Below are 17,019 nucleotides of genomic sequence, written 5' to 3'. Positions count from 1 at the left end.
ATAGATTGTCATAACATTGCAGAGAGGCTTTGCGTGTGATAGAATAAACCATTAAGCGTTTTTTTCTCCGATGCTAATGTCTCCTGCTGTATGACGGCCATGTTCTGAATATCAACCATGCCTTTGCACATACAATGAAAAACCAATTGATGCTCTGAGGTAGAATGAAAGGAACGTTTAGAAAAGTCTCCAAGAGTACCGACCTTTAGCACACTTTATGCACCTGTCAATGTTCATGTAATATTTATACACATAAATGCACAAATGATCAACATTTTACTGACCCATTTTCTTCACTCTTTGCACAGATCCACGGAGGCTCCTCCGTTGCCTGCCCTCTCAATCTCAAGAACAACAGGTCTCATTTGGTCCGATGTCCATGTCGAGCAAATGTAGCGGTATGTGGATGGAGCTGGAAATCATTTTATTGATGTGTATGGTTGGCAGACTTCCCATTCCTTTTCAGGAGAAAGCTTGAGCCATGCTCACTCACTCATTGCAACAATCAGAAGTGACCTTCGAGGTGACAAACAAGGGTGACTGCGATGGATTGTTCGCATATTTGCTTACGTAACCAAGTCATGTACTTCGAAGATGAATTACCCTGCAAACCAGTTAAGACAAGTGTCGTGGATATTAATTTAAGTTTGATTCATATATTTCTAAGCTCTGTGAATTATTAGATGGGTTCACAGAGAAGGTGACAATGTGTACCAGAATACATAAAGGAATGTGTAATTATGAGATACAAAACAAATGGATTGTATAAGTGAATCTTGTCTGATTTAATGTGGGTCCTTTTTTTGAATCTTTAACAACAAATCAACAAAACCATGAACAATATTATCTTCACATGTGGAATGTGACATCCAGCCACATCCTCACAAAAACTTTTTTGTAAAAGGCCTTCTAAATCTGGTAGAAAACCACTAATTTCCAGCCACTTTGTATGAATGTTAGTCTATACTGTAGTATACAGCCATAATCAAATGCGTTGCTATAAATCAGTGACAGTGAGCTTAAAATGAACCTCCACCTGAGTAATGTTCCATGTGATCCAAAGTGTTTTCTCTGTTACTATTATTTCTAAATCTAGAGGGAAATATAGACACAAAGAGATACCGTAGCAGTCAGAGAAATATAATGTAAGTACAGCACCTCTTCAGAGAAATACAACGTAGCCCTACAGGAATTAGTCATATCCACACTCATTCTCATTCTGCAATTTTTGAATTGATTGAATGGAGAACCTTTAACATGTTTATGTAGAGCAATCTATGATTAGATGAAGATCCTGTTTCACATTTCCAACCAGCCTTGAATCAATTCACTTAGGGCTATGACTCAAAATATAACGCTCGTCGTAAGAAGAAGAAGTGGACCAAGGCGCAGCGTGGTAAGTGTTCATGATAATTTATTACAAGAAACACTCAAACAAGAATAACCAAAAGTAACAAAATGAAAGCGACCAGTTCCGTCAGGCATAGACGCTAAACAGAAAATAACCTCCCACAAACACAGGTGGAAAACAGGCTGCCTAAGTATGATTCCCAATCAGAGACAACGATAGACAGCTGCCTCTGATTGGGAACCACACTCGCCCAAAAACAAAGAAACAAAAAACATAGACTTCCCCACCCGAGTCACACCCTGACCTAACCAAACATAGAGAATAATAAGGATCTCTATGGTCAGGGCGTGACACAAAATGAGCTGCCTAAACTTGAGATATTGCTAAGATAGTTGCCTTAAATCAGCCAAGCTGCCTTTTCAGAATTTCTCTATTAGAATTTACATCAGAATGTGTCTGTCTTGGATGGAAATGGACATAAGAGGTCCTTAGACCTACCCTTCTAAAAATACTCCCTCATCTATCCCCTCTTCTGTTCGCTCTATGAGGCTCATTATTGAAATGTCAGGCTAGGAAAATACAACAAGGTCATTTAGTTCTGTTCCGCTAACTTGAGAAATTGCTCTGCCAAATCACATTTGTTATCATGGCTTTGCAGTGTTGGGGAAGCTACTCTGAAAATGTAGTTTAGCAAGCTACCAATTACTTCACACTGGAAGAAGTTAAGCTACACTAAAGCTACCCTTTAGAAACATAGACAGTGGCTTCAGAAAAGTATTCACACCCCTTTACTTTTTCCACAATTTGTTGTGGTACAGCCTGAGTTTAAAATAGATTAAATTGATATTGTGTGTCACTGATCTATGCACAATACTCATTATGTCAAAGTGGATTTTTTGTTAAATGTAAATAAAAAATGTACAGCTGAAATGTCTTGTGTCATTAAGTATTCAAGTTCAGGAGTAAAGTTGCATGGACTCATTCCTTGTTCAATAATAGTGGTTAACATGATTTTTGAATGACTACCTCATCTCCGTACCCCACACATACAATTATCTGTAAGCTCTCTCAATAGGGTAGTCAATTTCAAGCACAAATTCAACCACAAAGACCAGGGAGGTTTTTCAATGCCTCGCAAAGAAGGGCACCAATTGGTAGATCTGTAAAAATAAGAAAAGCAGACGCTGAATATCCCTTAGAACATGGTGAAGTTATTAATTAAGCTTTGGATGGTGTATAAATACACTCAGTCACTACAAAGACACAAGCGTCCTTCCTAACTCAATTGCCAGAGAGGAAGTAAACTGCTCAGGTATTTCACCATATGGCAAATTATGATTTTAAAACAGTTACAGAGTTTAATGGTTGTGATATGAGAAAACTGAGGCTCACTCAACAACATTGTAGTTACTCCACAATACTTCTAAATGCCAGAGTGAAAAGGAGGATGCCTGTACAGAATAAAATATTCCAAAACATGCATCCAGTCTGCAACAAGGCACTTAAGTAATACTGCAAAAAATGTGGCAAAGAAATACAATTTTTGTCCTGAATACAAAGCGTTAATGTTTGGGGCAAATCCAACACAACACATCACTGAGTACCACTCTTCATGTTTTCAAGCATTTTAATGGCTGCATCGTGTTATGGGTATGCTTGTCATTGGCAAGGACTAAGGAGTTTTTTGTTGGATAAAAAGAAACAGAATACAGCTAAGCACAGGCAAATTCCTGGAGGAAAACCTGGTTCGATCTGCTTTTCAACAGACACTGCGAGACAAATTTACCTTTCAGCGGGACAATAACCTAAAACACAAGCCCCAAATCTATACTAGAGTTGCTTACCAAGATGACATTGAATGTTCCTGAGTGGCGTAGTTACAGTTTTTACTTAAATTGGCTTGAAAATCTATGGCAATACTTAAAGTATGTGAATACTTAATGTAAATGAGATATTTCTGTATTTCATTTTCAATAAATTTGCCAACATGTTTTCAGTTTGTCATTATGGGGTGGGGTATTGTGTGTAGACGGGTGAGAAAACAATATATTTAAACCAATTTGAATTCAGGCTGTAACACAAGAAAGTATGGAATAAGTCAAGGCTTGTAGTTTACAAGTTAAAGTTACTTTGAAAAAGTAGTTCACTACATCCAACCTACTTAGTGAAAATGATCATACCTACATCTGAAATGTCATAGACTGCTGGTACAGGCTTTGGTTTTTCCATTTATATTTTTGAGGTTGGACGTTAGCACGTTGGCAAGTGGGGCGCACCGATTGGTGTCACCTTGTTAGTCAGTATGTGTTACACCTGTGCTGGGTTGTCCATCTCATTAGTCAGATGGTGTTTCACCTGTGCTGGCACAGGTGATATTTAAGATTGGCTGGCCCAGTGCTCCAGTTGTCTTGAGAGATGTAGAGGGTTTCTACCTTTAGTTGGCTCTCCCTATTTGATTTCTAGACAACCAATCTTTTATCTGATCATCACTGTTTTTGTTTTGCTTCCTGTCTTTAATTTATTTTCTTTGCCTCTTCTTTGGATAAATGTGTGGGTGTCTTTTAGATCCCATTTGTTGTTGCTGGTCAACTTTCAGTGACACCCCCATGAGTGACTTGCAGAACCCCTTCTAAAACCCCAACTGTTTTGTTTTGGTTGTTGTCAGTGACTCTTTGTTATTTCCCCCTTCTGTTTTAGTGACAATTTCTGGTTTTCTTGCTAAAGAACGTAACACTACAAACTGCAAGAACAGTTCACTCTGGAGTCGGATGTTAACAGAATGTATAATTTAGCCTATTAAACACAAACTGTTTCAAGTGAGAATTAAATATGTCTGATGCTGAAAAATAAATTAAATTCTTGCCTACTTTACCCATTTTCTTTTTGCTAAAAAGTAGTGTGTATTTCCAGTAGTTAGCTACAAAGCTACATGGCAAAAAAAAGTGAACTGCTAAAAACACTACCAAGATTTGAATCTATTTCAACTACCACCAAGCTACAGAAATATTGTATTTAATTACTAGTTGAATTACATGTAGTTCACTACTCCCCAATACTGTGGCTTTGTCACTTTTATTGTTGTTCATTCATTCATTTTCTGTGTTCTTGTTGAGGTTTACACTTTTCAAAGCAGTCAGGATCCCATACCAGTATATTGCATTGCAATTAAAGTAGCCCCTCTTTCAATGGTAGTGCATAAACCTCTACATTCCTGCCAATATAGTTTGATAATAAAAACATGGCTGCAGACTACTGTGTATACAAATCCTAATTAGGCTCCATCTTAAATCTGCAGTACTTTCAGAGCACTCACAGTTAAGAATTAATGTACATCCTTTATCACATTACAGGGAATGTTCCACTGCATACTGTAATATCCATATTCTCATATTTCTCTCTCATCTTGTCTTTTTTCATCTTGGTAAACGTGCGGAATGATTGGACATTGTCAAATGATTAAGATTAATTGCGTTACCGTGGGTGGCTAGTTAGAAAGAAAGGGGAAAAAACAGGAGTGGTAAGCAGCCCTCAGAGGGATGTCTATAATGAGCATCATGAAAATGGAAAAACATCTCCCAGGCTTGATGAGTGGTGTTTGTTATTCAGGCGATTAAACAAATCCAGAGACATGCTTGTTGTTTGTAATTTCACCAAAAAAAGAACTAGATATCATACACAATGGAAAAAAATCAATGGGCTTCCTGAGTGTTTTTTCATTGTTAGTTTTGGGGCGTTTTTCATGGAAAGTTTAGAAGCAGGTCACTGAGAATTGATAATTATGTGCTAAGCCACAGTTATTAGCAGTGTTCAAGTCTTGTTTGTTAATTATCTTGTTAGCCCACAGAACTATTTCAAAGCCATGCTCTTTCAATCAATCGTGAGCTGCACCTGGATATACATTATGTTTTCTAACACATCTACGTTTGAAAAGCCTTTGCGTAAGATCACTTACCCAGTAGGCCTGTATGTGGAACTCAGTCTGTGGCGGTTGGTGGGAAGAGCTATAGTAGGACGGGCTCATTGTAATGGTGGGAACAGAATAAAGGAAATGGTATCAAACATATAGAAACCACATGTTTGACTACGTTCCATGGATTCCTTTCCAGCCAATACAATGAGCCTGTACTTCTATAGCTCCTCCCACCAGACTCAACCGAACCAATTAGCAAGATGCTTTAACTCTTGGATATTTCCTAACAGAAAAGACCAGAGGAATTAGCTGTGAAACTAAGAGGACTATAAGATGAGGTACGTTCAACTCGGCAGTTACTGGTACTGAATGCCTTGAGCTTAGTAACTGCAGTTGAGGAAATCGTTCATGAATACCTGAAGAGGTGTTTTTCTTCAAAGATCCATTGTATCAACATCAGACAGGCACTACTAATTCAATCAATTGCAGAAGGAAAACTGCATTGGAGGATCACTCAATGTTTAGGCTGTATTTCAAGGACAGGTGTTTTGTCATTATCACATGACTATGTTCATGAGGTTGTGGGTACTGTACATTGATTGTTGTTGCTTTTGTTGTTATTCATTTGTCTGAAATGATTGAAATACCATAAAATGATAAAGCACAGATACCACAGGTCCTTTTAAACAGTTATACTGATGGTTTCGAAAGCTACTTTTTGGTTCAGATCAATGATTGTGTGTGGTGTAGGCACATGTTGAATCTGAATGTTGATTTTGTTTTTACACTAAAACTGTGACAATGTTGGTCATTCTCAGAAGGTTATTTCTCAAGTGCCACAGCCCACAACATGAATCCTTTCTTACATGTGGGTCCTCTTCATGGATTTAAGTCTCTACTGCCATCTAGTGCTTGGTATACCAGGACATATATACCACTGGGCCACACCATCTCAAATATTTACACATTTTGACCTTGAAGTTAAATGAAGCTAATAGCAAATACAACATGTCAGTGTTGTGGCAAATTAGCTTTATCCATCTACATCTCACACTCAACAAGGAAACAATGAAGAAATCCTTGATTGTGTGCAACCTTCCTTGAGAGCTTTCCCCTGAGTGTATCCCTCGAGAGTGACTGTTTGCTTTCAGGCACATACTGCGCTGAATGGGATTGCCCTTTGCTGTCTGTATATGTACATATCAGTGGCGGTTGGTGGGAGGAGCTATAGGAGGAAGGTCTCATAGTAATGGCTGGTATGGAATAAATGGAACGGTATCAAACACATGGAAACCACATGTTTGACTCCGTTCAATGTATTCCATTCAAGCCCTTACAATGAGCCCGTCCTTAGAGAGAGAGAGAGAAATAGATACTTTTTTCATAAGGGTGTGAACAAGGCTTTAGTAATTATGTTCCTTCACTCATCTCCTTTGTTGCCGCTAACTTGGTAGGTGACAGTATACTGGTGAAACTCTATCAAGTTGTCTCATGAAGAATGGGTAATGAATGAGGCAAGTAAACGTCATCGGATTATTGGGACACATCATAAAGGTGAGGACTGAATCATGGAGGTGAGTACCATCGTTATGGGGGATTGTATACCCTCCCTTTTCTCACCAGTGATTGGGGAAATAATTCCTCAGGGTGGGCATGGGGCTTGAAGGGGGTGGATAGGAAAGATAGAGTGATGGATAGTCTTTGAGGATAGTATGGGAAGAAAGAGTGGTTTCATCAGTGTCCACCCAGCCCACACCCCCTCCTCATTCTCCCCAAGGATGGAGGAAAAAAGACTTCCGAGCATGTACTTCAGGGGCAGCAGGTAGGCTAGCGGTTAGAGAGGCGAGCCAGCAACCGCAAGGTTGCCAGTTCAAATCCCAGGCTCGACAGAGAAAATTTGGTGGGAAGTGAGCTGGCAACTGGAGGGATGCTGGTATCAATTTCTAGATGCCATTGTTGGGCTGGACCTTGTGTGCAATTTACCAATAAAGTTATCTTAATAATATGAACTCTATTAGTGTTGTGGATGACCCCTTAACTCTGGTTACCATTAACTCTGCCTCACACACACACCAGCATCAGCTTGAAGGTCACCTTTACTTTGGTCCCAATTCCTGTCGTTGACTTAATTCTAAGAGTTACTGACAATGGGGCCACAGCCTAAACACTTTGCTTTTGTCCATAATAAACCACCACACCTCCTCTGTGTGTGTGTCCACAGAAAGAGTCTCTCCTCACCATTAGATTGAACTAATCACTACCCTAACTGAGACAGTTTACTCTAGACATGGAGGTTCAGAAAGGGAGTCAGGGAATTAGAACACAACATACAGGATTAATATTCTTGTGCAAATGAACACACTGTTTTTGAGGTGTTTGATAATGTATTTAGTTACTGCTTTTCTGTGATTTTTAAATTTTAAATGTAAACTTTATTTAATTAGGCAAGTCAGTTAAGAACAAATTCTTATTTACAATAACAGCCTAACCAGCCAAACCCAGACGACACTGTGCCAATTCTGCACCGCCCTATGGGACTCCCAATCACAGCCGGATGGGATACAGCCTGGATTCAAACCAGGGACTGTAGGGACACCTCTTGCACTGAGATGCAGTGCCTTAGACCGCTGAGCCACTCGGGAATATAGTGGTCAGAATATAGTATGAATTGTGTACAAAAAAATCTAAAATAACGTATTAAACAATAACGTACATAACTTTATACATCCACATTTAACTAGTATACAACCTGCATGCCGTAAACGCTCACACCAGTAGAAATCCATTTTGTCGAGCTGAAGCACTATGGCCAGAGCTTACCCATGATATTGCACAGTGAATTAAGTCAATAAGTCACCGTTTTAGTCAAAGTATGATATATTTGGGCTTGAAGAGACAAATCCGAACTGCCCACTTTGTGCAAATCCTTGTGAATGCAGTGCCCTTTCCTATGATATGACATACAAATAATTTTCAGCCTACGTTTTGTTTCAGGGTTGGGTTTTATTTGAATGTTTCCACTCACCAGCATGGCATTGTTCATTAATCAGAAAGTAGGATGAGCTAGTTGAAAATGTTAAAGTGGGATTCTTTTTTTAGAAAAACACTACATGACCAAAGGTATGTGGACACCAGCTTGTTGAACATCTCATTCCAAAATCATGGGCATTAATATGAAGTTGGGCCCCCCTTTGCTGCTATAACAGCCTCCACTCTTCTGGGAAGGCTTTCCACTAGATGTTGGAACATTGCTGCGGGGACTTGCTTCCATTCAGCCACAAGAGCATTAGTGAGGTCGGGCGCTGATGTTGGGCGATAAGGTGCTCAATAAGGTCAGGGCTCTGTGCAGGACAGTCAAGTTCTTCCACATCAATCTCGACAAACCATTTCTGTATGGAGGGCATTGTCATGCTGGAACAGGAAAGGGCCTTCCCCAAACTGTTGCCACAAAGTTGGAAGCACAGAATCATCTAGAATGTAATTATATGATGTAAAATGTCCCTTCACTGGAACTAAGGGGCCTAGCCCAAACTATGAAAAACAGCCCCAGACCATTATTGCTCCTCCACCAAACTTTACAGTTGGCAGTATGGATTGTGGCAGGTAGTGTTCTCCTGGCATCTGCCCAATCCGGATTCGTCCAGATGGTAAAGTGTGATTCGTCACTCCATTTCCACAGCTCCAGAGTCCAATGGTGGCACCAGTCCAGGCGACGCTTGGCATTGTGCATGGTGATCTTAGGTTTGTGTGTGGCTGCTCGGCCATGGAAACCTATTTTATGAAGCTCCCGACGAACAGTTATTGTCTTGACATTGCTTCCAGAGGCAGTTTGGAAGTCGGTAGTGAGTGTTGCAACCGAGGACAGACGATTTTTACACGCTACGCACTTCAGCACTTGGCGGTCCGGTTCTGTAAGCTTGTGTGGCCTACCAATTTCCGTCTGAGCCGTTGTTGCTCCTAGATGTTTCCACTTCCCAATAACAACACTTTCAGTTTACCTGGGCAGGTCTAGCAGGGCAGATATGTGACGAACTGACTTGTTGGAAAGGTGTTATCCTATGACGGTGCCACGTTGAAAGTCACTGAGCTCTTCAGTAAGGCCATTCTACTACCAATGTTTGTCTATGGAGATTGCATGGCTGTGTGCTCGGTTTTATACACCTGTCAACTGTGGGTGTGGCTGAAATAGAGAAATCTACTAATTTGAAGGGGTGTCCACATACTTTTGTATATATTGTGTATATCTTGCATCTCCCTAAATAGCAGGAAGCAGATTGTAAAGTCAACTTTCCCTACCAGTTCTTGACTATGGTGACACCATTTACCAGATTGCAGCAGCCACTACTCTTAAACCTTTGGATGCTGTCTACCATAGCATCATTCGTTTTATCATAGGTGACAGTTTTAACACTCACCACTGCATCCTTTATCAAAAGGTTTGGCTCGTCCTCATTAAAGTCCCGTAGATCACTTCATTACGGCCTTTTTGTTTACAATGTTCTACTACACAAGCTTCCCAATTTACCTAACTTTGTGGTTAAAGTATAGAAACATGAGGTTCCTTGGGTCTCCACCAAACTAAGTAAATCCGCTTTTAGTTTTAAAGCACCTCTTTGCTGGAACCGATTACAAAATATATTACAATGTTCTGGTGCCACTCAGGCAATTGAAAGTATTGATTGGGGACCTTCATACTGAGGAGAGTAACAGTTTTTCTTGAATATTTGTGTTGTGATGTATTTTTTTTGTTTGTTTTACATTGTATCGGATTTTGATTCCATTTTGTCTTATGAATTGCATATGCATGGCTTCCTTGTGAAAGAGACCCTGGTCTCAATGGTGACTCCCTGTATAAATAGAGGTACAATTACAAATAAAATAAAAACTTGGCCACCTGAGCCATGGAGCAAATTAAAATAGAGGGTGCAAACATGTTTTTGCACCTCCACTTTTTTTATGAGAAAATTATCATTTGTAAATGTTTACTTATTGTTTAGCTAGACTGTGTTAAAAAAATATACAAGCATTTTATAATTGCGTGATATGATAGTATTTTGCAAACCCGTTCCCCCCATCGCCCCAAGATGGATATTTTTAACCATTAAAGTTTTGCTTCACTACACGCTCCACTGCTTTGATTGGTGTAACGTTAGCTAGAAACTACAAGTGTCTAACAAGACAATGAAAAGGCGCCAGCAAAAGAAAATTCAAGGAACTTATAGTTACAGTACATGTCATTTGCGGCATGCATGATCATGAGCAAAGTCATTGTATCCTATCATTTCACTTCCCCTATGAGAACAATGAGCACTGGCAGCCAACCTACCAAAGTCCATTACAATATAGCTGATATGCATTTTTCTACCTTTCAATAGTCATCATATTCTTTCTAACTATTTATGTTGGGGATTCGTGGCAGTGATTTATGGAAGATGCCAAATCTTTGAAGATAACAAAGGCCAGTTGTTTCCATCTGTGTTGAAGTTTTCCATAAATCAATTCTTATGACAAATCCAGCTCCAGCCATAGAGCCAGCTGGCTAATCTTTTGAATACGGTGTAGTTAACAACAGTAACAACAGATAACATTAGCTATCAACTATAGATAAGCTTAGCATGCTAGCTAGCTACACTGACAGCTGTCAGTGCCCTATTTGTTGATGTTTATCAACTCCACATGGAAATTCCCACACCCAATTTGTGAATATGTATAAGCAGCCTTCATCATTCTTCGGAGGTGGAACCTAAACGTGCATTTCCTCTCTAGGACAGGAAATTACAGTGAAATAGTCCTTTAACTTGTTTGACTGTTTCTCAAAATAAACTAGAGAAATGGAGAGGGAACATATCAAGCACATGCCCATTTAGAAAGGCAATTACCCTACAGGGAAATTCAGTGAAATCAATTGATGGGTAGAGAACCATGACATTTCAGATAAAAGCCCTGGGTGGCTGTTTGAGATAGTGCTGCCTGAAATAGTAATATTAGCTAATGGAGTTAAGGGCTGTCAATTTGTCTCTCCCATCTCCCATTCTGCGCAGTCAGGTAAACACATTTATACACAGGCAGTTTGGTGACAATGATCAATGGCTCTTGACATTGTATGTCTGCCACTATATCTAATGGCATATTGGACAAGGGGGGTTATTGGCACATTGTAGTAGGGAGGGGAAAAACTGACAATTTTGCCGAGGTATGAATATTTTATCTACTGAACTCATTAGATAGTTCTCCCTATGGGGAGCACCAAGTTTGTTTCGTGCCAGATTATTTGCATGATGAATTATACATGTTTATATTCAGCGATATGAAAACATACAGCTCCCAGATACTGACGATGAACAAATGAAGCCTTAGGGGGACTGTTGAGGAAACTGGCTATATTTATTCGCACATCAAAAGGCGTGCTCCTTGGCCCAATTTAGTGTCTACCTCACAATATTCCTAGCCACGTTGAGTAACAGTACCAATTTCATTACTTTGAAAGGCCACTTTAAAACTTTCCTGTCAAAAAATACTCATCTAGTCAAATAACTTGTGGTCATAAAATAATGTGTTTGCAGCTACATGTATGATGGGAGAAGTTCTGTTACCCATTTCTCAACAGTGTTGTTGACAAATAGAAAGACACGACTGAGGACAATTAAAAGAAATTTAAAGAATACAACCTTGCTTGGACCACATAAACGCATAACAACTGGTCCAAGGTCAGATTTTCTACTAATCCCACACTAATTATGGATATGACTGAGGTATGAAGACCTGGTCCTGAGTCTGGTACCAGGGTACAGAACGTAGACAGAGCCTTGGGTCATCTCCAAGAGCTTCTCCAGCTCTAGTATAAGCTCAATTAGAACATGACAGACCTGACAATTGGCTGTACGGCTATGGCCTCCACACAATCAGGTTGGCCATTTCACACCCTGGTGATCCCTCATCTCCTCGCTCCAGAAGGGCTCAGAGGGTCCGAAGATCCCAGATGAAGCTCTGACCCCCCTTCAAATCTCAGTGTAGATGCCTTGAGCAGGCTTCTCTTCAACTGTTGCAAGTAGATAAAAATGTGTAAGTAGTTGCAAAGTTGCTAATTAGCTCAAATTGCCTGTGATTTGAATCGAACACACAACCTTTGCGTTGCTAGACGTTAGCGTTACATGCCCACCTATCCTCCCCGACCAACCTCCCTCCTTTCATTTTTGTCTTAAAGGAAAATTCCACCCAAAAACTATCTTTTGGTATTTCATTAATTAGTCCATTGTTGACATCATATGAGGATAAATTCATTATATGGGATGATTTCTGTATTTTGAAAGTTATATATCTTGAAAACTTGATTGCTGACAAGTTAACATTTTTTGGGACTTTGTCAAAAATGGACTAATGAAACAAACACCAAAAGATAGTTTTTGGGTGGAGTTTTCCTTTCAGTAAGTAACCATCTGTAACCATACCAACATATCATACTAATTTCAGTGTCACAGAATTACATCTAATATGTTACGTTTAGTCTTTGAGGCCATGCTGATCTATTTCACTATTTATTTTTCTGTTCGGAATTAAGCGAACATGTTATTAAACAATGTGGTGAGTCTGGGGAGACCACATGGAGCTTTAAAAAGACTGAGGCATTGTCAAGCAAATACAATTTTGCCTTTATCAATATACTTCATTTACAGTTACAAGTTGACAGTAATAACTATTCATGACATGTCATTTTAGCAATGCAAGCAAACAACACAAACAGCAACCAAACTTCTATTCAAGTAAAGTCTTCACCTCAGGCAACCCTACTACATGTTCAATGTGTTGGAGGAGAATGAGAGATGGGAAGGGACTGGGAAATAGTCAGAGAGAAAGAAAAAGAGATTGAAAGATAGAGGATTAGAGAAGCAAACAGCTCCAATAGTCTGTCTCCCCAGTTAAAGTGGAACATATTGTATCATTGATCGTAATTTCTTGTCAGAGCTAATGTTGACCTCACTGGGTTGTCATTTAGAGAGCTGGCATGCAAAAGCCTCTCACAATTACCGGCCCCAAAACCACAAATATCCCTCCAAACAATTGAATCAAAATGAAGATTTTCTGCTCCAAAGCATCATTACTTTCTTGTTGTGCTCCATCCCATTGCTTTGAATGTGTTAACCTTTTCTGAGGGTGGCAGTATCGCCCTGCTCCACAGATTAGCTACTGACGCATTTATCAGGGGATGACAAATGAGCTGTTCTTCCAGATGCCTGATTACTTGACCTTTATTCCACACAAGCCAAGGGGGCCTGACAGAGCTAAGTGGTGCCAGTCTCAAGAAGGACCCAGCCGGGGGGAAATGCATGTTTGGAGGTGTCTATTACAATGCAATGCCATGCGGCCAATTTAAACCCAAATTAACCAAGAAGTTATTAAGATTGCCTGTGGTCTGCTGAGGTAATTGAAATGGTTACATTCCTCGAACAGGTAGAACCAGGCAGATCACATTCTATTTGTAGCGGAGAGGGTGATAAGTATTCAACATTAAAAGCGAGGAAAGTAAATTGTTCATTTAGGCGCTCTGATTGGAGATCATTATGTGTTGGGGCTGGTGTCTGGAGAGGAATGCAGCATTCCCCTTTTCTCATTTTCTGAAGGTTTTCAGCTTGTCTCTAGTTTTGTCTTGGAGCATATTGTCATTTACTGCTATAATTGCATGTTTTTTCCTCTGCAGTTCTGGAAACTGAAATGGGCTCTGCAACAACAGGCTATTATGTCACAACAGATAGCAATTCCCAATGATGAGCTATAAGTACCCTCTTTCATTAAAGGAGACTGTCATCCCCCACATGCTGTACCAGAGATCTGTATATAATGATGAGATGCTCATGTCTCCGCCCTAACAATGGGAGTCATTGTCCCAAAGGCGGGAAGACAGATGACAAGCTTATGTCCAAAATAAGACCATAGAAACGCATTGGGCTTATTTTGGACAGATTTTGGCGAGAGTGAAACGGAATGTTATGACTATAACTACTGTTCCCTGAAGGAGGGAAACGAGGTATAACATACAATGAGGAGTCACATTCTTGCGACTTCAGTTGAAGCATCTACAATCACACCTGACAAGGCCAATGAAATCCGCGGCTCGCTGGAAGCCCCGCCTTCCACAGGTGATAAGCGTGATGCTTGAATTCATTCTTTCAATTGAATACCGCTCTTCTCCGAGCCTAGGAACGGGCGATGCAGGACCAAAAAGGTGTTGTACCCGTTTCCTTCCTTCAAGGAATAGTAGTTAAAGACATAACGTTACGTTCCATTTCAGTCAGTCAACTTCGGTACAACATACTATGGGGAAATATAAACGCGCCTCAAGCTGACCCCAATGGATACTAAATGAAACAATCCATGGCCAAGACCTGACCCCAATAAATGTGGCAGTCTGGTATTGGGCACACGGGGCACCACCTAGTGACTTTCCCCTGTCCCAGCCATAAGCACCCTGTGGGCTACACTGGGAGAAGTGACATCCAAGCAATAAACCTCACAAAAGTGTATGGTGATGCCCAACTCTTCGTGACACAAATATGTCCTACAGTCAATCCTTTAAAACAACACCCAAGAAGCTCCCAGACCCCTGGTGGAGTGGGCGTGCACACATCTAGGTAACCCTTGCCCCTTGCTGCTATATGCCAGGTAGATAGTGTCTCTCCCACAGGATAGTGGAGGCTGCTTAGAGAGCGCCCTGCTCCAAGCTGGATTAGAAAAACAGACAAAAAGCTAGTCACATAACCGGATACCCCGGGTCCGTTCAATGTACATTTGTAAAGCACGCACCGGACACAGCACATTTTCGGGGCGAATGCCGCATTTGGACGCAATGTCAGCTTAGAGTCGCCCAGAGCAAACTGAGTACAGGAAGGGTATACATATAATGGTGGAGGTCCCCCAAAACATTTAGCCAAGGCCAAAGTTATGAGCAGTGAGGTTTTGTAGGAGAGAATCTTCAGATCCCACCGACTCCAGATGCCCATATGGGGCTGCACACACTGCCTCCAAAACCAACGCTAAGTCCCATGTGGGTGCAATAGGTTTCGAGACAACGTACACCTTTCAGGAACCACACAACCAGGGGGTGGGCCCCCAGTGTGGCTCCGTCAACTTCCACGACACATTAAGATAGCTGCCCTGTACACTTTTAAAATGGAGAATGCCCACCCCTGCTTGAAAAGCTCCTGTACGAACATAAGGATGTATCTCACAGAACACTGAAAAGAAACCAGCCCTTTATTTTGCTAGCAGAGCTCAAATGCCTGCCACTTATATGCATACAGCCCTCTCATGGAGGGTGCGCTTGCAGACTGGTGGCAATAACATTTGTAGGTAAACCTCTAGCCATCCAATTGGCCCTCTCAGGGGCCAGATCTATAGGAACCAAATTTCCGGCCTTGCATGGCAAACCTGCCCGTGCGCTTGGGACAACAGGTCCCTACGCAATGGGAGTTGCCGCAGGTCCCCGCCTAAAAGGCGAATGATCTCCAACCAAGGCTGCCTGGGCTAACGGGGAGCCACAAGAATAAATGATAGCCCTCCCGGTGCACCATCTCCAACGTGGGCTGAATCAGAACCACTGGCTGAAACATTTAAAGGAGGGTTCGAAGCCACTGGTGTGCCAGAGGGTCTGTTTCCAACGGGGTACTTAGGTCCTTCAGCGAGAAATATACGACACTGCATGTTTTATCATGATGCGTAAAGATCTACGTTGGCCCTGCCAAACCTCTCCCACTCCTGAGGAATAGGGCCCACCCGGGATAGCAGATCCGAGTTGAGGCAACTGGGAACATGCGTCGCCCGAAGTGAGAGCAAATGTGCACTGCTCCACAGCAACAGGGAGCCAAGGTGTGGAGGGGGAGGGACCATGTCCCCCCTGCCGGTTGATGCATGTCCCCATCGTCATGTTGTCGGATCTGACCAGCATATGCCTGCCTGTTACGCACGCCTCTAGAAAGAGGGAATGCAACTCCCTGCTACAACTTAACTCTCCGTGGTGTGAAAGAGGTATGGGAGTGTAGGTGTGAGTAAGGATGACAAAAGGAAGAGATTACCGTTTACTGGGAATTTATTCCTTCACGGTAAGTTTGGGGAAAAGGGGCTGGACGGAACCAAAGCAAAGAAAGTAAATATCAAAGCCCCCTCTCCTACCTTACCTGCCTACCCACTACTTACCTAACTAGCACCACCTGGTGCACTAACCAAAATACAGGGGATGGTCCGCCCAGGTCTTTCCTAGTGTGCATAGACAATAAATTACTACGGGGATATGTATGCCCGCAGGCCTCTTGCCTAAGCACTCTCTAGGTGCCTTCCCCTTCCCCCCCTGGGAACAAAGGAAACAGAATAACAAACAATTTCACAACAAAAGAGAAAACACTAACCCAGGACATTAAAGAAAACTCTCTCTGAGCACCAAACACAGAACATAACAATAAGCTTTCTCAGCAACAACTAAGTACATACCAAATCTCTTTCTGAGAAACAACATATACATACACACACACACACACACACACACACACACACACACACACACACATACATATATCCCTCTGCCATCAACCTTCTCTCTCAGCAATTATCGCTCTGAAATTACCGCTCTGAAATCACCGCTCTGAAATCACCGCTCTGAAATCACCGCTCTGAAATCACCGCTCTGAAATCACCGCTCAGTTGTCATCTCTTTTTCTGAGCAACAGAACATTGGCTTATATAGCTTCAGAAGGAGTTGTTAATTGGAGAC

General features: G+C 41.3%; 1 protein-coding gene across 2 annotated transcripts in view; it reads left to right on the top strand.

Annotated features, from left to right (window-relative positions):
* LOC115192752 (chemokine-like protein TAFA-5) overlaps positions 1–1,565 on the top strand; it is a 193,065-nt gene extending 191,500 nt beyond the window's left edge. For both annotated transcript variants that reach the window (XM_029751569.1, XM_029751570.1), the window contains exon 4: positions 309–1,565. In XM_029751569.1, the coding sequence (XP_029607429.1) occupies positions 309–431 (123 nt within the window). In that variant the 3' untranslated portion in view covers positions 432–1,565. The remainder of the gene's footprint in view (positions 1–308) is intronic.
* Positions 1,566–17,019: the final 15,454 nt, after the last annotated feature.

This window comes from Salmo trutta, chromosome 4, assembly GCF_901001165.1.
Source record: "Salmo trutta chromosome 4, fSalTru1.1, whole genome shotgun sequence".
Classification (NCBI taxonomy): domain Eukaryota; kingdom Metazoa; phylum Chordata; class Actinopteri; order Salmoniformes; family Salmonidae; genus Salmo; species Salmo trutta.
The sequence above is the reverse complement of the archived record's forward strand: the minus strand, read 5'-3'. Positions and strand labels throughout refer to the sequence as shown.